The following is a 22860-nucleotide window of genomic DNA, read 5'->3' on the forward strand; positions in this document are numbered from 1 at the left end:
ATAAATTTTAGAAATTGTATTATTGGGACACAAAATATGCTGATAGGATTACAATTTCATTTAATAATAAATAACTGTGCAGCATGGAAAAATGCTGGGTTTTGTTTTGTTTTTTTTTGTATTTTTTTAACTTTATTTTCTTTTTTCAGTGTTCCAAGATTCATTGTTTATGCATCATACCCACTGACAGAATGAGTAGAGAAAAGTAGAATAAAAAATGGCTGTAATTATGTAAAATTATGCATGTGCTTTCATAGTTACAATGGATAGAGCCTTGAAACATCAAAAATATCTTTTAAATGCTGATTTTTTGGTCTTTTTTGAATTGCTTTGTCATTGTGCAAAAATATTTAACATGTTATTAGGAAGGAAGGATGGATGGAAGGGAGGGAGGGAGAGAAGGAGGAAGGAAGGAAGGAAGGAAATCTGGAGGGAAATACTTTAAAATATATTATCAGTGTATAATCCCTGAGTGGTAGGATTTACGGTGATTTACTTTCTCCTTTATGTTTTTTGCAGAAATTTCCACATTTCTACAAAGGTTACATATTATCATTAAAAGTCACCTAAGAATAAAAAGAAACACATACTTTATTTTCAAAGCCCATATCCTATTGTAAAGGGAATTTTCTATTTAATTGTGTGAGCATTTCCAGGAACCTTAAATTTTTGTGTTTGAGCTTGCGTAACTGTCACATGTGAAATCAGTTTCAACACCTAGGTAAGATTTTCTTTTTATATTTCAAAAATGAGTTCATCAATCTATGTCAATGGAATTATTTTAAATAATTTTTATTTACTTAAAATAACTGTAAATTGCACAGACATACCTGACCTCATTTCTTGCCGCCAAACTAAAACTTAACTGAGACCCTCATCATCCTGCATTCAATTTATTCAAAAAATGAAGATTAATGACTTCATAGAATTTTAATGAGAACTAAATAAATTTCCATAAATAAATGATTAAAACACGTCCTGGCATACAGCGTGCCCTCAAAAAATATCACCTATTACTATTAATAACGGCAGCAGTTATAAAACTATACACATCAATTAATACCACGGTCCTGAAAAATAAAATTATATCTTGAAATTTAATGAAATAACCTTAGAAACAGAACCTAAGTAAAAAATATTATTAAAGGAATTAGAAGCAAAGTGGTTTCCTTAAGGTAATAATTCTTTGTTAAACATATCCTTGGGGCGCCTGGGTGGCTCAGTGGGTTAAAGCCTCTGCCTTCGGCTCAGGTCACCATCCCGGGGTCCTGGGATCGCGCCCCACATCGGGCTCTCTGCTCAGCAGGGAGCCTGCTTCCTCCTCTCTCTCTGCCTGCCTCTCTACCTATGTGTGATCTCTGTCAAATAAATAAATAAAATCTTTAAAAAAAAAAAAAAAACATATCCTATAATGCTCCAATGGCACAGATTTCTAAACCAAAGTATATTTTATCACTTAATATTTAGACTTAATTCGGAGAATTACACATGGATGATATACTGGGTATTTCTGGGTAGACAGGAACGTTAAAAATACCATAAACTTCTTCTATGATTCAGTATGATATAATTTCAAGTGTTTTGTTTTGTTTCCTTTTTTGAGTGTGTTTAGTTCCACTCAACTAATTTTACTTTCTCTTCCTCATAAATCTTTATTAGCAACTGTCTACTACAATTATTCTACTCAGAACACGTTCGGTATGTGCGTACTTACTATGCACTACAGAACTGAAAACTGCATTTTGTTTTCAGCAACTATAAAGCTGGGGAGTTCACAGCTGGGCCAAGTACGTCTGATCTCACTGGCCTACCAGCTCTTTAACCTTTCCGTGAAACCCCTCAATAAAATGATCACTCCCAAATGAGAAAACAGCACTTAAAAAAAAAAAAAAAAAACCACCTTTATTTTTAGCTTTCCTAAAAACACATTAAAGTAATTTTTAAATACATATAAGGATAAAATTTTTAAATACATATAAGGGTAAAATTACTTTGGGGTTGATTTGTTTCACTTAAAATTGTACCCTTAAATTGCAAATATCCAGTGTCAATCCATGACCTCATTCTTCTAAGCCCTCCCACCAGAATTCCAGAGAACCATGTATTAGAATGAAACCTTTCAGGAGAACATGGAAGTCTTGGGACTCTAGTAGCACAGGTAATATTTCTAATTGCAGACCACAGAAATGAGATACTTCGGGGATGGTAAGGAAAGAACTAGAACGGTATACAAAACAGGGAGAGCCACGGACCTGTTTTGCTTGCTAGGGAAGAAACTAGCTAAATGACCAAAGGGAGAGAACATCTCTGTGCTCCTCTTCTGTGGCAGGAAAGGCTACACCACCCAGGAAGTACACCTACGGTAACCTAACACACCGAGCAGTGGCATAAAGCAAGGCTAAAATGTATATTTAGATTTAAAAAATATTCGACTTAGGAAACTGAGAACCTAAGTGACTTCTGCAAAGAAGGAACTGAAAAGTATTTGTTGAATAAAGGCCCAACTCACTGCTTAAAAATAAAAGGCAAACAATCAATACGACAATTATTTCAATGTTGTAATTTTTTTTTCTTTTTCTATGTTTATGAGGATCAGTTGCAGAGATAGGGATGCCAAAACACAGTAAAACAGTGTAGGTGTACACATACTCTGGGAATCACAGCAACTGTATCACAGGGTCCTCACGATGCATTCAAGAATCAGAGTCAAAAGACAGTGTTAAGGTCAAGCATGGTGAAACTACTATTGGAAATAGTGGACCTGACTTTATTACGAAATGCTACAAATGAGTCTGTTTCTTTAATTATTCATTAGTTAATGTTTTTCCAAGGCCTTCTAAGGCCTTCCATTAATTCCTCAGTTTCTTATGGGAGAATGTCTATGAAACCCTCCCCCAGAGGTGCCCAGGGAGTATAAAAACATATTTCTCGGGGCGCCTGGGTGGCTCAGTGGGTTAAAGCCTCTGCCTTTGGCTCAGGTCATGATCCCAGAGACCTGGGATCGAGCACCGCATCAGGCTCTCTGCTCAGCAGGGAGCCTGCTTTCTCCTCTCTCTCCCTCTGCCTGCCTCTCTGCCTACTTGTAATCTGCCTGTCAAATAAAAAAAAAAAAACATATTTCTCTTTTTTGCCAGCTATGCAAGCAAAACGTGACAGCCACTGCATCATCACACAACAACTAGTTCACTATCCACTAGTTCATCATGCACTATTTGTGGTGGCACAAACAGTAAGCTGAATTCGGAGTTGAATTCCCTTAGATTATTGTGTCCATGATGTGATTCCCTGAAGGCCTATTAACAGGTAGAAGTTACAGAAAAGCAGTTTAGGATCCATTACATTAAAGAATTAGGATTCAGGGGTGTCTGGGTGGCTCAGTTGGTTAAGCATCTGCCTTTGGCTCAGGTCATGATCCCAGAGTCCTGGGATGGAGCCCCACGTCGGGGCTCCCCTGCTCAGTGGGGAATCTGCTTCTCTCCATGACCCTCCCCCTTCTCCTGCATGTGCTCTCTCTCTCTCAAATAAATGAATAAAACCTTAAAAAAAAAAAAAAAAAACAGAATTAGGATTCAATCTGTCCTGACAGAGAGAACGGGTAGTTTTCCAGAACTCATCGCCCAGTGTCCAACCACAAGTTGGAAACACTATGCGGTGAGATTGTTTCAATAAGGAAGTACACTCGTGGGAAGGCCAGACCAGAGGATGCCAAAGTTCACGGATCATTTTTAAGATTTACAGTAGAGGGGCGCCTGGGTGGCTCAGTGGGTTAAAGCCTGTGTCTTCAGCTCGGGTCATGATCCCAGGGTCCTGGTGATCGAGCCCCACATCGAGCTCTCTGCTCAGCAGGGAGCCTGCTTCTCTTCCTCTCTCTCTCTGCTTGCCTCTCTACCTACTTGTGATCTCTGTCAAATAAATAAATTTTTTAAGAAAACATTTTAAAAAGATTTATAGCAGAAAACTCTAAGTGCTAAAATATATTGAAGGCATTCATACAACAAACACTTCAAGTATTTCTTGGTTGTCTGCAATGTGTCATGCACTACTCAAGGCACAAGATACGAACTGAGAGAAACACTTCTCCTAACACTAAGTAGTTCACTCTCTAAAAGGGAAGAGAAATAAGCAAACTAATAATTACAAGTGCTGATGGGTTTTTTAACTAAAGCCAAAACAACATTCATAGATTGCTGAATTGAGAGATTTGCCTTGTTCAGAGACCTAACATTTCTAGCACAAACTCCAATGAACGCGCTCCTCTCTATTCAACAGGTCTATGAACGGGATTTTCTCTCAAGGAGGAAAGTTTTTATAAGAAGCATCTCAAGATTTTCCTGTAGTAAGTCAGAAAATTTCTGGAAGGTAGCAAACAACTTTGTATTGTACTCTCATTTCGGAACAGAAGTACTCTGAGAGGCAGTTAAGATCCTGGCCTTGAACGAATAAATGACTTTCCAGGCAGCAGAAATTCTCTCAGAATTGTGCGTAACGGCTGGTTTTGCATGTGTGTCTGGTAAAAGTTGAACAAAATGTGCAAGTGTACCACCTCTGCAGAGAGGACAGAAATTTTTCTTTGTGGTCAAAGAATCCTAAGAATAAAAATCTTTCTAGATGAACCTTGAAGGCTATTCAGTTTCCTAAAGAGTTTACAAATGGAAAGTCCACTTTGTACTACTGGAATACAACTTTCAGTCCTACTCCATTGGGTTATGAGGTCCACTGCTCAAAAGCTAGGAGGAGCTAAAAATCATAGACATCAGTAATGTATAAAGTTACGTGCTCAAGGGATGAGATATAGTCTGTCAGTTACTGTACGATACCCTTAAACCTGCAGGAGAAAAAGTTATTTAGGAGATCTGCTTCAATTCTCTCATTCGAATGGCTTTCAATTTCAAGAATCCTCTGAAGTCCAGCTACAGCCTTGGAACCCCTTCATACAAAGTGACAAGCGTCAGGAAAGAAACAGGTATAGATTACAGGATGATGACGAGAATACAAATATTACCAGGTGAAAAGATAAAACCCAGAGAGACTATTTTAAAGGTCTTCGAAGTCTCAAAACAAGAATAGGTTACAACTTTCTGAGAGGAGGAGAGAAAAGGCTTCAGAAGGAAGCAAAACAAACTGAAGAGTGGACCAGCCTCGAGAGGGTGGTATGTGGCACAAATCATTAACCACACGTGTAAGCGTCAGAGACACGTACGTTACGTCTTGGAGCCTTGGAGGTGAGGCCGGACGACAGGGCTGGTCTGTGGAAGGCCACACCACAGGAAGAGCTAGTATTTAACAGAATTAGCACAAAGAAACCACACAGAAGTGCTAGATGAGAGAAGTACCATGACCACAAGGAGGCAGAGAAACCTAAGTGTGGCAGAAGTATGGAATACAGTACTGTGCCCTCGGGCTCAGCTACCCTCCATGAGTCCCACAATTCTACGCATAGCGTCTCACTCTTAACATTCTAATCTGTGTAAGAAATCCTAAATTAAACTCTTTTTAAAAACATGAGCTAGCACATCATCAAAACAGCCCATTTCACATACATACTCTCTACTGTGATCTAAACCATCAGTAATGTTAGCTTGCAGAAAACCCTATGCAACTTGACTTCACACATTCTCATCTCCTCACACGCAGACATTAAAGTGTATAAATTAATCTCTGAGAGCAACCCTTTAAAAATCACTTATAAACCTCATTATAATCCTCTCAACACTGTAATACACCCAATTCAGCCCTTCACTTTTTCCTATCTTCCTCCTGTGCCAATTTCATGCAGAATCATGGATTTAAATACTGTTTCTAATGTCAAGAGCTCCCCAATTTCTATCTCCAGCCCAGGCTTCCCCCGATTCCCAACATCAACCTGTCTCCCTGACATCTCCACTTGTTTCACATCTAAAAGGCATCCAAACTCAATATATCTAAAATGGAATTGCTCCTCTTCACCCCAAAACAGACTCCCCCTCTTTCTATACCTCCAAGAACAGCCACTCTAGTCTCCCAGCTGCTCGGGCTAAAAACTTTGAAGTCACTTTGCCTCCCCTCTGTATCTCATATACCCCTCCCATCTAAACCACTATAAAAATCCTGTCCACTCTACCTTTCAAAACACATACAGGAAACATTTATGCATATAAGGACGTAACTACTTCTAACCGCCTCCGGGGCTACTATCTTGAACAAAGCCATTACCGTTCTTTGTGTGATCATTGCCGGAGCCTTTCTAGATTCCAGCTTCTGCTCTTACGCTCCCTCAGTCTACGCTCAACAAAGAAGGCAGGACAGTCCTGCCAAAATAGATCTTCTGCTGGAAAGCCTTCAAAGCCCTCTCACTCAGAATAAAACCCACTTCCTTACCCTGACTTTCAGGCTTCACATGATCTGGCCTTCCATGGCCTCTCCAACCTGGATCTTCTATTTCCCCATCTTTCATCTGTTCCACTCCGGGAGCGCTGGGCTCCTTGCTGTTCCTCCTACACATCACGCATGTTCCCATCGTCCGGAACCCTCTGCTCCTCATGCCCCGGGGCGCTCTTCACCCAGATACACAGATTCGCTGTCATACTTCTAATCTTTGCATCAATGTCACTTTTTCAACCACAATTAAGACTGTGTCCTCAAAGCCACCAACACACTGGGCACTCTAGACCCCCACTGGCCTTCCACTGGGTGCCTACCTTTCTAATAAGCTAGAGAATTTATTATGTGTATCCTCTGTTGCCTCTCCCCTCCCAAACGAGACATCGTGCGGGCAGATGCTTTGATCGGCTCTGTTCACTTAAAGATGGATGAATGAATCCTTGAACAAAATAATTTGTTTTATATGAAACAGATACCAAATTCAAGTCTCTCATTCTCTAGAGGAAGTATTTAAAGACCAGTGTGTTTTCTGTGGTCAAAGCATCAGTAAATGGCAGTGTCCAAAATAAAACCAGGTGGCTCTGGCTTAGGCTTTTTTCCACCAGGACACAGTGGTGGAACATGAGACAATACCTATGAAAATCCGTTTCAAAAACAGGCAAACACACAGATGAACACACTGACACAGATACAGAAACATTTCACATGAAAGTATGAGCACTACCAGGTAGCAGCAGTATACAAGGTGATTACGTGCCTACAAACAAACTTGCGTTACTTACCTCCACCCCAGATCCTTTTGATGATCTCTCTGTTACAGTTTCTTTGAATTTATTTGCCTTTTCAAGCTGAGCTTTAAGTCGTTCTGCTAATTCCTTTAAAAGGAAAAACAAGAAAAATTGGTGTCACGTATAGCTTAATTCTCAGTGTAAAATACTTCAAATTTATACAACAGAAGGGAAAAGAGCACAGTGAACACCCGTGTGGCCATAACCGAAGTTCAGTTACCAACTCACAGCCTCATACATTGCTTTTTAACAAATTTAATGAATTTATCTCAGTTCCACACTTCCCAAATACCTGTGCCGTTTGTTTATGCTTTGAAGGTAAATAATTACAAGGACATATATTCTAGGGGAGAGATGGGCATAGAGAAAACACATAACCTGAAGAATGACATTTTTATAATTTTTTTGATATTATAAACATCCAACACTCAAAATTTCAGTTACTGTAACAAGAAATCCTTAACAAGATTTAAAATATTACGTTCTTGGGCGCCTGGGTGGCTCAGTGGGTTAAAGCCTCTGCCTTCAGCTCAGGTCATGATCCCAGAGTCCTGGGATTGAGCCCCATATCAGGCTCTCTGCTCAGCGGGGAGCCTGCTTCCTCCTCTCTCTCTCTCTCTCTGTCTGCCTGCCTCTCTGCCTAATTGTGATCTCTGTGAAATAAATAAATAAAATCTTCAAAAAAAAAATAAATAAAATAAATAAAATAAAATATTACGTTCTTTACTGTTGGGTAATTTGAATAAGAACCCCAAATATATTTCATTTTTACTCTAGGAAGTCTATAGACATTTATATAAAACAACTGACACATGAAGAAATAAATTAAACAAACAGAAGTATGTGACAAGCAAAGAACAGTATTCTCCACTGCAGTGGTTCCATGACCAAAGGAACACTTCTTTTAACATAAATTAACTTCCTAACTTGGTGAGTTCTCTTTCATTATTTCAAACTAATTCCTTTGTGCTTTCAAAACTCAAACTTTATTTTCTGCTATTATTACTGTTGTTGTTGGTTTGTCTCTCTTACCGATCTCTGGGTTGAGCTGAAATTCAGTGTTACCAAAGACCAGATTCAAAGAGAAAGAGCAGCATATGCAAGATATGTCCTTTATTAGACAGACACACAAACTCGGAAAAATAGAAGTATCTTGTCTGGCCACCTTTTATTTATTGGACGGTGTCATTCTGACAGCACAATACTAAAGCTCACCAGTGTTCGGGTCTGAGAGGAGTACATTCAGATGAGGGAATCGATTCTGTCAAGACACACGAAGCTGCCGGCTTCGCTTCTCTGCCATGCGCGACGTGACCCGTACCAGCGCGTCAGAAATGTGACACTCTCACACCGAAATAATCGATAAACAGAGACAGGTGTAGCTCTCACCAAATCATCCCCATCCTCTACTGAATTCTGAGGTCAATCAGTCTTCCATCATAATAACACTATTACGGAAATTAAATGAGCTAACCGATACAAAGCAGCTAACACATCCCATTACAATTTGGAAAAATGAATTAACCATCTTTTCAGAAGCTCATTTGTTAGATTCTGAAGTAAGGGAATCTAAGAGGGCAATACACACACTTAATAATGTGACTAAAACAGAGAAAGAAGACAATGACACTTTTGTCTCCCTCAAATTCGCTACACTCAAATTGCAGAGTAGAGAGGAAATTTTAAAAACATTTTGTTCCCTAGGATTTTAATTTTCAAAAATCTGACAGGAAAAGTAAGCACTTTATTTAGAATGGGCAGAACTGTTTTTAGAAACATTCAAGAATTTCTTTAAAGAATCAATAAGCAACAATTATTTTTCCTACTGTGCTACATTCGCATTGCAAAGAAACTTCCAAAAGTATTTGTAAGAAGTTAAAGAGCTAATTGCTATTCTCCTAAGAACAATACAGAAGACTTACCATATTTCCCATCATCTCGGCCTTGATAATCCTGGCTCCCAATTTATTCTTCTCATCAACACTCAAGATGTATACAGAATCATCCTCAGAAGCACCTCTGTTTGAACAAGACAGATTAAGAGCATGTGAAATATAGGGACACTACAAGTAAGAGCATCAAGACTCAAATATTATTTTTTTTTAAAGATTTTATTTATTTATTTGACAGACAGAGATCACAAGTAGGCAGAGAGGCAGGCAGAGAGAGAGGAAGGGAAGCAGGCTCCCTGCTGAGCAGAGAGCCCGACGTGGGACTCGATCCCAGGACCCTGAGATCATGACCTGAGCTGAAGGCAGCGGCTTAACCCACTGAGCCACCCAGGCGCCCAAGACTCAAATATTATTTAAATTGACCTCAACAAAATAATAAGGACCAATAGATCACAATTCTAAAAACTTAAAAACAAAATAAAACAACCAAAAAACAAAGCTTCAGTGATTCACCAAAAATCAACAGTTTAAGGTTCTCTGTTACAATGCCACAATGGCCGATGGCAGCTATAATAACTGACCAAAGTCCCAGCAACAATGAGATAAATAGTATGTCAACTATTCTTTACTAATATTTACATACTCATTTTAAAAAGGAAACAAACAAAATTAAAACACTAGAATCAGGCCATAATTCTACATGGCTGGGGTATTTCTTATTTGGTGTGATAAATTACCAATAATCTAAGAAACTGTAACTAGGAAATGACATATTTAACTGCATTCAAAGAATAAAAATAATGACCATATGTTCTTTTTGCAAAATAAACCCTGAATAACTCAAGAAACATAAACTAATTTATAACTAAGATCATGTGCCAAACAAATACCCTGAAGAAAAGAGAAATTTCCATCCAAGGTTAGAGTCCTGGCATATAGGAAGTTGTCCCAGCTTACCTCTTTATGAAATATTACTTCAGGGCAGAAAAGGGAAATGCAGGCCAAGCCTGAGGGACTCCTTAGCAAAAGAGACATGGCTAAGACTCTAGAACTCCAAGGAAACCAGAGAGAGAAGAAAGTGGCACAGTGAGAGAACGGCAGAAGAGTCTGGAGAGTTCCCCTTGAGTATTCAGCAAGAAACCACTCGGAGTCAGAGAAAGCATCCATCCCAAAGGTAAGAGTAACAGCATTCAGCATTCCTGGGAACAGTGCCTGGTTTCACTACCCAGACTAAGAAAATTCATGATTCGGAAAGCAGTGAGTAGAGTTTTAAGGGTTGTGCTTCATTACTAGTAAATAATAAACTCCAGACTAAATGTTGATTTAAGCCCACTGAACCAACGTTAAATCCAAGAGTCTAAAGGAGACAACAGTTTCTAACTAACTTAACCACAGCACAAAGCTCAAGAATTTAAAAATTCAGCAGTCAACAAGGTAAAATTCATGATATCTAGTATCCAACAAAGATGACCAGACATGCAGACAAAGAAAAGTAAGACCCACAATTAGGAGGGAAAGCTCTCAATCAAAATCGACCAGAACTGACTCAGATATAAGAAATAACAGATAAGAACAGTAAATGTTATCATTTTAACTGTATTCCATATGTTTGAAAAGTTACAAACAACTAAGATATATCAGTTGAAAACTACAACGTCTGAGATAAAAATACACTAGATAGGGTTCATGGAAGATTAAACTGCAAAGAAAGAAATTTGTGAACTTGAAACCTTAGAAACCATGCAAAAAGAAACAAAAGAGAGAAAAGAATTTCTAAAAATAAAAAGAGCTTCAGAGCTATAAGACAACCTAAATACCCTTCTAGAAGTTCATGTCACTGGAGACCCTGAAAGAAAGAAATGGGAGACAGAAGACACAAAGGTCAAATGTTCCTAATTTACTAAAAACTAAAAATCTTAACCAAGAATCTCAAGGACTCCCAAAGGTACATGTGCACGTGCGTGCACACACACACACCCCACACACCCAAAAACCTACATCAGGGTACATCATAATCAAATTGCTCAAAACTAGTGATAAAGAGAACACTTTTAAAGCAGCCATAGTGGGGAGAAAAGAGAGACAGACTGAGGCACAGAGGAACAAAGGTAAGTGTGACAGCAGATTTCTCATCAGAAACAATCCAAGCAAGAAGAGAGCAGCAACAGCTCTAAGGCACTTTAAATTGTCAACTGAGAATTCTACATGAAGTGAAGATAACTTTCAAAAACAAAGTGAAATGAAGGCTCTTTCACACAAAAAGCTGAAAGAATGTCAAAGAAAAGCCTCAGGAAGAAGAAAAATTATATCAGACTAAAATATGGATCAACCCAAAGGAAGGAAGAGCAATAGAAGTGATGACTACAGGAGTAAATATATAATTCTTTCTCTTATTACACAGATCTCTTTAAAATAACTAAACAAAAATAATAACAATATATGAGAGGTTCATAACAAGTATAAGTGAAATATATGACAACGCTGACAGAAAGAACGGGGGGGATACATGTAATAAACTACTGTAAAGTTCTTATACCATACAGCTGTGGCGCTGGACAAGTTTAAGATGTATACTATCAAATCTAAAGAAACCACTAAAATAACACCAAAAAAATTATAAGAAATGAAATAAAATCATAAAAATATGCAATCTAAAATAAGTCAGTAAAAGAGGAAAAGAAAGCAAAGAACAGACAGGACAAGTGGAAAACAAATACCCAGTGCTCCATGCAATTCCTCCTTGATACCAAGGGCATGGAGCACTGGGTGTTATACACAAACAATGAATCAGGGAACACTACATCAAAAACTAATGATGTGCTGTATGGTGACTAACGTAACACACACACACAAAAAATTAACAACAACAAAAATAAATATTAAGATTACAGATTTAAACCTTACTATATCACATTATATATAAATGATCTAACCATCTGAATTAAAAGGTAAGACTGTCAGATAAAAGAGCAAAACTCAACAATAAGAAACATACTAGAAAGACATAAATATATTAAACATAAAAGGATGGGAAAAGATACACTGTGTTAACAGTAGTCAAAAGAAAGGTGAAGTCGCTTCTTTAAAATCAAACAAATTATATTACAGAGCAATAAATATTACCAGGGACAAAGAAAGCTTTTTCATTTCAGATGAAAAAGAGGTCAACCCATCAAGAGTAAAGAAGAATCCCTAAATGTTTATGCACATAAGGGAGCTTCAAAATACATAAAGCAAAAACTGATAAAATTACGAACAGAAACAGACTAATTTACAATTACGGTTACAGATCTGAAGACCCTACTCTCTATTCGATGGAATAAATAGATTCTTCAAGGATATGGAAGGCATGAATAACACTAACAACTAACATGACCTAATGAACAATCAAAGAATACTCTACCCAACAACAGAATACACCTTCTTTCCCAGCGCACAGCAACATTTACCGAGATAGACCATATACTGAGCCATACAACAAGTCTCAATAAACTTAAAGGGATTTAAGTCATACAAACTATGTTCTCTAACCCCCATGATATTATTAACAAAGAACTCTGGATAACCCTCAGCTATTTGGAAAGTAAAAAGCCTATGTGCAAATAATCCATGGTTAAAAACAAAATCAAAGAGAAATTAAAAAGTATTTCAAACTGAATAAAAAATAATATATCAGGATTTATAGGATGCTACTCACGTATGACTTAGGGAGAAATTTATTAACTCTAAATGCTTATATTAGAAAAGAAAAAAAGATCTCAAATCCACAATCTCAGCTTACCACTTAAGAAAGTAGGAAAAGAAGAGCAAATTACAACCAAATTAACAGAATATAAGAAATAATAAAAATCAGAGTGGAAATAAATAAAAAACAGAAAAATAAAGAAATTCAATGAAACCAAAGCTGATTAGGACAATTAGTGAAACTGGTAACCCTCTCGCTGAACTAATTAGGGAGAAAAACAGATACATATTACCAATAAAGAAATGAGAGAAGCAAAATCACTACATATTCTAAAGACTTAACAAAAAGATATTTGGATGGCAAATAAGCACATGAAAAAGTGCTTAACATCACTTGTCATTAGGGAAATACAAATTAAAACCATGAGATACTGCTACATATTCACCTGAATAGCAGAAAATTTAAGAGACTGACCATTCCAAGTTCTTGTAAGGATGCAGAGCAACTAAAAGTCTCATACACTGTTAGTGGGGATGTCAAATGATAAAACTCAAAAAAGCCACTTCACAGTTGCTTAAAATTTAAAGTTATCATTAGCATATGATCTAGCCACTCCTCTCCTAGGTATTCACCCAAGAGAAAAGGAAGCTTACTTATAACAAAGACTTGTACATGAATGTTCAAAGCAGCTTTATGCATGATAGCTAAAAACTGGAAACATTCTAAATGTCCAGCAACAGGTGAATGGAAAAACTGTGTTATACCAAAAAAGAATAAATTATTGTTACATGCAACAACATGGATGAAGCTCAAATACTTATGCAGAGTGAAAGCCAGACCAAAAAAAGAGTGCATAACATATGATCCCACTTACACAAAATTCTAGAAAATGCAAACAAGTCTATAATTAAAGAGAGCAGATAAGTGGAAGTCTAGGGGCTTTGGTAAGGGTGTGAGGAGAGGTGGGAGAGAAGAATTATCAACTCTGAGAGGTGATGGTTTCACAAGACTATACAAACTCCAAAATTTACCAAATTATACATTTTTATATATGCAGTTTAATTACATGTCAATTACACCTCAACAGTTGTTTTCCAAAACTCTTAAAGAGGAATGATAAAAGAAAATTTTTAAGCTGAAAAACCTGTCATAATCTCACATATAAATTATATATAAATGATCTAACCATCTGAATTAAAAGGTAAGATTGTCAGATACAAGAGCAAAAAGGATATAAAGGATGTAGCTATGATACTACTAATTTTCCTGAATTGCTGGATATCATCAAACTCTACTGAAATTAACTTGAGTTTTCAACATACATTCTAAGCAAATAATAGCAAAATATATAAACAGACCTTCAAATCAAAACTTGACCTATCAACCAATTACTTTTTTAAAAAAGATTTTATTTATTTATTTAACAGAGAGAGATCACAACTGGGCAGAGAGGCAGGCAGAGAGAGCGGGGGAAGCAGGCGCCCTGCTGAGCAGAGAGCCTGATGTGGGGCTAGATCCCAGGACCCTGAGATCATGACTTGAGCCGTAAGCAGAGGCTTTAACCCACTGAGCCACCCAGGCGCCCCCAACCAATTACTTTTAAGTAGCAAATTCTTTGGGGCAAAGAAATATAAATCTTACAGTAGAGAGCATTTGAGGTTTTTAAAAAAATAAAAATTTGAAAGATTTCTCTTTTAAAAGGACATTAATATCTGCAGAATTTCTGTACAAACCATTTCTTCTCATATCAGGGAAAAAAAGAACAACACTCTGGTGCTCAGATTAAGAAAACTAAAATATTACAGGTGAAGCACCATTAGAAAGGAACATGTTTTTGTTCCCCTCAAGTTCTTTCAGTCTTTTTATATTATTATTTTTTTATACATTGATGTTTATTGAGCACTTTCCCATGACAGACACTGTGAAGTAACTTTACTCTCTTGTATTTTTGAAATGTGATACATTTTTTTCTTCCAAATTTTTATTTAAATTCTAGTTAGTTAACATATAGTGTAATATTGGTTTCAGAAATAGAATTTAGTGATTCATCACTTACATATAACACCCAGTGCTCTTCATAATTAGTGCCCCCCTTTGTGCCCATCACCCCTCTAGCTCATCGCACCCCACCCACCCACCTACCTTGGTCCACCCTCTATTCTCTCTCCTCAAGAGTCTCTGATGGTTTGCCTCCCTCTCCCTCTCTCTCTTTTTCTCCCTTCCCACACATTCATCAGTTTTGTTTCCTAAATTCCACACACGATTGAAATCATAAGATACTTGTCTTTCTCTGACTCAGTCTACATTCTAAAAACCAATTCAGAAGAACAACAGGGACATTGCATTCATAAAGCAGGAGAACATTAGCATCCTTTATATGCCTCTATATGTTGAGGTATTGCTTGTATTGTTAGTTGTACTTTCTTGTACGGAAAATATTTTTCAGTTACTTTCCAAATTAAATTCTAAGGTAGACATAATTTTTATTGTATTATAAATGTAATTTTTAAAATTTCAGGCAATCCAATCGTATTTCAGTAAAAAGCTTGACTTCCTTTTCTCAACTTGTAATCTTTCCTATTCAATTAACTCCCCCAAATTCTCTGCTTTGAAAACTTACTATTTCTGTCCTTTATGTAGGAATTATAAATATATTTTTATATGTATGTATAATGCATAGCAAACTTAAATAACCACACCTCCTGCCCTTTCTAAAAAGTTATCAGTACAATTATTCCCCCCTGAAGCCAGCTTATCCCAGGGTCCACCTCTTAAACCTCTCAGCTTCCTAAGCATAAAACTTCCTGGCTAGTATTCCCTCCCCTTTTTCTGCTTTTCCTGCTGCCAACTGTTTACTTGACCACATTTTTCTTTCCAACAAAGCTATTTCTAGTTCATCCATTTTTCATCTCCACTCCAGCTAACTGAGAAAATAAAGAATGTAGGAAAGGTAAACTGAATAAGGAGTTGATTTCCTTACTATTTCTCCAACCCTTTATTTGTTAACCCAATAGATGATTACTGTAATCTAGACACATAATTCGTACACACAGGATTTCTCACTGAGTTCAAACATTCAGAAAACAAGCTATCTTGCAAGCAACCACAGATTTCTGGAATTGGAAGAATAAAGGCTGGGAGTGCCTGGGTGGCATGGTCAGATAAACATCTGACTCTTGGTTTCAGCTCAGGTTCTGATCTCAGGGTGAGGAGGTGGAGCCCCACAACAGGCCCCATGCTCAGCATGGAGTCTACTTGAGATTCTCTTTCCCTCACTCTCTCCCGCTCATGTGTTCTCTCTCTCTCATAAATAAATAGATTTTAAAGAAAAAGAAGAAAGCCAAAAACCATCTATCAGTCCATTTCCTTAGGGATGTTAATAAACTACCATATCATGTGTCAATATGTCAATAGATACCTATCTACTAATAGGAATAAAAATAAAAGTATAAATACTTAAAAACAGAATACTAATAAAATTCTAAGAGTTCCTAATTCAAGCTTTTCATAATGTATTAGAAGGTCTTTCTTTAAAATGCCAATCATAACCTTGCAAGAATAAGAAATCCCTCTTAGTATCATGAGAAAAAGAGTGCTGGAATTAGACTGACATGAGTCTGAATGTAGACTCTGCCATTTACTAGCTTTATGAGATTGGGCAAGTATCTTAACCTCTCTGAGGCTATAAAACCAAAAAAACTGATTAATACCTACCCTTACAACTCTTAACTATAGGAAAGAAACAGGGTTTCTGGAGGGGAGGGGAGTGGAAGGAATAGGGTAATTGGGTGATGGGCATTAAGGAGGACACATGATGTGATGAGAACTGGGTGTTACATGCAACTGACGAATTACTGAACACTGCATCTGAAACTAAGTCCATAATACATGTTGGCTAATTGAATTAAAAAAAAATAATAACTACCAGGACGCCTGGGTGGCTCAGTGGTTAAAGCCTCTGCCTTTGGCTCAGGTCATGATCCCAGGGTCCTGGGATCGAGTCCCGCATCGGGCTCTCTGCTCAGCAGGGAGCCTGCCTCCTCCTCCTCTCTCTCTCTGCCTGCCTCTCTGCCTACTTGTGATCTGTCTGTCAAATTAAAAAAAAAAAAAACTACCTTCACATTATTAGGATTAAATGTGATAGTGAATAAAATTATAGTAATTGCTGTAAGAGAACAAAATTCCAAACATAACACATAACCTGGTGCTCAATAATGTTTAGTTCCTTTTGCCTCTAAGAGCCAATCACTAGGTCAGAGAAGAACCCGCCAATGAGTACTCAATTCACTATGCTCAAAATCCAATGGTGAAATCTTTTCAAGAAAAGAAAAAAGGGTGCTCTGCTGGCTCAGGTGGAGGAATATGCAACTTTTGATCTCAGGGTCATGAGTTCAAGCCCCACAATGGGTGTAAAGATTACTTACATAAATAAATAAACTTTAAAAAGAGAGAGAGAGAGAAGCAAGATGGCAGAGGAGTAGGAGACTGAAATATCATCGGGTCCCAGGAGTTCAGCCAGATAGTTAAACCATTCTGAACACCCACAAGTCACCAGGAGATCAAAGAGAAGAAGAGCAGCAATTCTAGGAACAGAAAATTGACCACTTTCTGGAAGGTAGGATGTACGGAGAAGTGAATCCGAAGCGACAAGAAGATAGATCGTGGGGGGAGGGGCCGGCTCCCAGCAAGCGGTGGAACAGCAGAACACAAAATCAGAACTTATAGAAGTCTGCTCCACTGAGGGACATCACTCCAGAGGCTAAGCGGGGTTGGAGGCCTTGTGGGGACAGTGTGGTCTCAGGACCCACAGGGTCACAGAAAGACCAGGGGTGTCTGAGTGTGGCACAGCTGCCAGGTATCTGAGCTGGGAAGCTGCTGCAGGCAGAGCTGAGGAGGGAGCTCTCAGGTCAGGGTTACCTTAAACTGTGATCCAAGGCACAATCAGACCACTACTCTTCGAGCAGGGCTCCACAAGTGGCAGATCCAGAGAGACACCCCTCCCTTCCTCCTATGGGAGGAGAGGCACGAGAGTGCTCAGCAGGAATCTGCTGGGTTTGGACACTCCAAATGAAGCCGTATGCCAGAGACAGAAATGCTTGGTCACAGGCCGAGTGAGCTTAGAGTGCGGCTGGACACCAGGGCGACAGAAAGATTGACTGCTTTTCTCTGAGGGTGCACTGAGGAGTGGGGCCTGAGCTCTTGGCTCCTCCAGGCCAGGGACTGGGCGGCCGCCATTTTCATTCCCATCCTCCAGAGCTCTATGGAAAGCGATCAGGGAACAAAAGCTATCAAGTGCAAACCTCAGCAGATTGCTTAGCCTGGCCCCTGGCAAGGGCGGTGCAATTCCGACTCAGGCAAAGACATGTGAGAATCACGGCAACAGGCCCCTCCCTCGGGAGATCAGCAAGAACATCCAGCCAAGACCAAGCTCACTGACAAATGAGAACAGCAGAACTCCAGAGCTGGGGAAAGCAACACATAGAAATCACAGCCTTTTTCCGAAGATCCTTGAGTCTTGCAAAATTAAATTTTTTCAATTTTTTTTCTTATTCTATTTCTTAACTTTTCCTTTTTCCTCTTTTAAAATTTTTTAACTATTTTATCTTATCAATACCTTTTCTAAAAAAATCTTTTTAAATTTTCATTGTTAGAGTCATATTTTATCCTTTCATTGTATTTAACCTATTTTTTGTATACATACAGGTATTTTTCTTTAAAACTTTGGGATACAATTTCTTCTAAGAGATCATAATATATTCTAAATCTAGCACATGGCTTTGTTCTAGTCTCCAGCCTGATTACATTTTCTTTTTTTTCTTTCCTTTTTCCAACTAACTTATCAATTCCTATCTTAGAATCTTTCTTTAATTTTCATCTTTATAGTCATATTCCATCCCTTGTGTTTACACTTATTTGTGTATACATATATGTTTTTCTTCTTTTTAAATTTTGCGAGGTAGTTTCTTCTAAGACACCAGAATACATGCAAAATCAATTGGGTGGCTCTGTTCTATTCACCACTTGAAGATATAAATATATATATATATTTTTTTTTTAATCTTATTTTTCCCCATTTCTTTCCCACCCCCCCCCAACCCCCAGTTTCGGGTCTCTTCTGATTTGGTTAGCATATGTTTTTCTGGGGTCTTTGCCACACTTTTAGTATTTTATTCTCTCATTCATATATTCTTATCTGGATAAAATGACAAGGTGGAAAAACTCACCCCCAAAAAGGAACAGAGGCAGTACTGATAGCTAGGGACCTAATCATTATGGACACTGGTATTATGTCAGAACTAGAGTTCAGAATGACAATTATCAAAATGCTAGCGGGGCTTGAAAAAGACATGGAAGATATTAGAGAATCCCTTTCTGGAGAAATAAAAGAACTAAAATCTAACCAAGCTGAAATTTTAAAAAGCTAGTAATGAGGTGCAATCAAAAATGGAGGCTCTTACTGCTAGGATAAATGAGGCAGAAGAAAGAATTAGTGATACAGAAAACCAAATGATGGAGAATAAAGAAGCTGCAAAAGACAAACAAACAACTCTGGACCATGAGAGGAGAATTCTGAGAGATAAGTGATACCATAAAATGAAAAAATATTAGAATAATTGGGATTCCAGAAGAAGAAGGGGGTGGCAGGAGGTACACTGGAGCAAATTATAGTAGAGCATTTCCCTAATATGGCAAAGGGAACAAGCATCAAAATCCAGAAAGCACAGAGAACCCCCTCGAAATCAGTAAAAATAGGTCCACATCCTGTCATCTAATAGTAAAACTTACAAGTCCTAGTGACAAAGAGAAAATCCTGAAAGCAGCTTGGGACAAGAGGTCTGTAACATACAATGGTAGAAATATTAGATTGGCAGCAGACTTATCCACAGAGACCTGGCAGGCCAGAAAGAGCTGGCATGATATATTCAGAGCACTAAACAACAAAAATATGCAGCCAAGAATACTATATCCAACTAGGCTGCCATTGAAAATAGAAGGAGAGATAAAAAGATTCCAGGACAAACAAAAATCAAAAGAATTTGCAAACACCAAACCAGCCCCTCAGGAAATATTGAAAGGAGTCCTCTAAGCAAAGAGAGAGCCTAAAAGTAGTAGACCAGAAAGGAACAAAGACAATATACAGTAAAAGTCACCTTACGAGCAATACAATGGCACTAAATTCATATCTTTCAATAGTTACCCTCAATGTAAATTGACTAATTGCCCCTAACAAAGACACAGAGTATCAGAATGGATTAAAAAACAAGACCCATCAATATGCTATCTACAAGAAACTCATTTTAAACCCAAAGACACCTCCAGATTTAAAGTGAGGGGGTGGAAAACAATTTACCATGCTAATGAATATCAAAAGAAAGCTGGGATGGCAATCTCTATATCAGATAAATTAGATTTTAAACCAAAGACTATAAGAAATAAGGAAGGACATTATAGCTTACTTAAAGGGTCCAACAAGAAGATCTAACAATTTTAAATATCTATGCCCTTAACATGGGAGCAGTCAATTATATAAAACAATTAAAAAAAAAATAAGAATAATAATAACAATAATATAATAGTAGGGGACTTTAACACCTCCCCCTCACTGAAATGGACAGACAATCTAAGAAAAGATCAACAAGGAAATAAAGGTGTTAAATGACACACTGGCCCAGATGAACATCACAGATATATTCAGAACATTCCACCCCCAAAGCAACAGAATACACATTCTTCTCTAGTGCACATGAAACGTTCTACAGAATAGATTATATCCTGGGTCAGAAATCAGGTCTCAACATATTTTGAGATCATTCCCTGCATATTTTCAGACCACAATGCTCTGAAGCTAGAATTAAATCACAAGAGGAAAGTTGGAAAGAACTCAAATACATGGAGGCTAAAGAGCACTCTACTGAAGAATGAATGTGTCAACCAGGAAATTAAAGAAGAATTGAAAAAATTCATGGAAACAAATGAAAATGAAAACAACTGTTCAAAAATCCGTGGAACACAGCAAAGGCAGTCCTGAAAGGAAAGTATATAGCAATACAAGCCTTTCTCAAGAAACAAGAAAGGTCTCAGGTACACAACCTAACCCTACACCTAAAGGAGCTGAAGAAAGAACAGCAAAGAACCCTAAACCAAGCAGGAGAAGGGAAATAATAAAGATCAGAGCAGAAATCAATGAAACAGAAACCAAAACAGTAGAACAAATCAACAAAACTAGGAGCTGGTTCTTTGAAAGAATTAAGATTGATAAACTCCTGGCCAGACTTACCAAAAAGAAGAGAGAAAGGATTCAGATTACTAAAATCATGAATGAAAGGGGAGAGATCACAACCAACACCAAAGAAATACAAACAATTATAAGAATATATTATGAGCAACTATACACCAGCAAATTTGACAATCAGGAAGAAATGGATGCATTCCTGGAGACATATAAACTACCACAACTGAACCAGGAAAAAATAGATAACCTGAACAGACCCAAAACCAGTAAGGAGATTGAAGTAGTCATCAAAAATCTCCCAACAAACAAGAGCCCAGAGCCAGACGGCTTCCTGGGTGAATTCTACCAAACATTTAAAGAAGAATTAATACCTATTCTCCTGAAACTATTCCAAACAACAGAAATGGAAGGAAAACTTCCAAATTCAATTTATGAGGCCAGCATTACCTTGATCCTAAAACCAAAGACCCCATCAAAAAGGAGAATTACAGACCCTCATCAATATCCTTGATGAACACGGATGTGAAAATGCTCACAAAAATACCATTCTTGATCAAAACTCTTCAAAGTGTAGGGATAGAAGGTACATACCTCAATATCATCAGAGCTATCTATGAAAACCCACAGTGAATATCATTCTCAATGGAGAAAAACTGGGAGCTTTTCCCCTAAGGTCAGGAACATGGCAGGGATGTCCACTATCACCACTGCTATTCAACATCGTACTAGAAGTCCTAGCCTCAACAATCAGACAACAAAAAGAAATTAAAGGTATCGGAATTGGCAAAGAAGAAGTCAAACTCTCACTCTTTGCAGAAAATGATACTTTATGTGGAAAACCCAAAAGACTCCACTCCAAAACTGCTAGAACTCATACAGAAATTCAGTAAAGTGTGAAGATATAAAATCAATGCACAGAAATCAGCTGCATTTCTATACACCAAAACAAGACAGAAGAAAGAGAAATTAAGGAGTCAATCCAATTTACAACTGCATGCAAAACCATAAGATACCTAGGAATAAATCTAACCAAAGAGGCAAAGAATCTGTACGCAGAAAACTATAAAGTACTCATGAAAGAAATTGAAGAAGACACAAAGAAATGGAAAAACGTGCCATGCTCATGGATTGGAAGAACAAATATGTGAAAACATCTATGCTACCTAAATCAATCTACACATTTAATGCAATCCCTATCAAAATACCATACATCAAATAAATGGAACGAATAATCCTAAAATTTATATGAAACTAGAAAAGACCCTGAATAGCCAGAAGAATATTGAAAAAGAAAGCCAAAGTTGTTGGCATCACAATTCCAGACTTCAAGCTCTATTACAAAGCTGTAATCATCAAGACAGTATGCTACTGGCACAAAAACAGACACATAGATCACTGGAACAGAATACGAGCCCAGAAATAGACCCTCAACTCTACGGTCAACTAATCTTCGACAAAGCAGGAAAGAATGTCCTATAGAAAAAAGACAGTCTCTTCAACAAATGGTACTGGGAAAATTGGACAGCCACATGCAGAAAAATGAAACTGGACCATTTCCCTACATCACATACAAAAATAGACTCCAAATGGATGAAAGACCTCAATATGAGACAGGAATCCATCAAAATCCTTGAGGACAACACTGGCAGCAACCACTCTGACCTCAGCCACAGCAACTTTTTCCTAGACACATCACCAAAGGCAAGGGAAGCAAGGGCAAAAATGAACTATTGGGACTTCATCAAGATCAAAAGCTTCTGCACAGCAAAGGATACAGTCAACAAATCCAAAAGACAACCAAGAGAATGGGAGAAGATATTTCCAAATGACTTATCAGATAAAGGGCTAGTATCCAAAATCTATAACGAACTTACCAAACTCAACACCCAAAGAACAAATAAT

At 37.7% G+C, this 22860-nt stretch overlaps 1 protein-coding gene across 4 annotated transcripts in view; it reads right to left on the reverse strand.

Annotated features, from left to right (window-relative positions):
• CWF19L2 (CWF19 like cell cycle control factor 2) overlaps positions 1-22860 on the reverse strand; it is a 154967-nt gene that overhangs the window by 86098 nt on the left and 46009 nt on the right. For all 4 annotated transcript variants that reach the window (XM_047691941.1, XM_047691939.1, XM_047691938.1 and 1 more), the window contains exons 9-10: positions 9071-9167; positions 7143-7235 (exon numbers count right to left, since the gene is read on the reverse strand). In XM_047691941.1, coding sequence (XP_047547897.1) covers positions 7143-7235; positions 9071-9167 — 190 coding nt within the window. The remainder of the gene's footprint in view (positions 1-7142; positions 7236-9070; positions 9168-22860) is intronic.

The sequence above is a fragment of the Lutra lutra genome, chromosome 10 (genome assembly GCF_902655055.1).
Source record: "Lutra lutra chromosome 10, mLutLut1.2, whole genome shotgun sequence".
Lineage (NCBI taxonomy): Eukaryota > Metazoa > Chordata > Mammalia > Carnivora > Mustelidae > Lutra > Lutra lutra.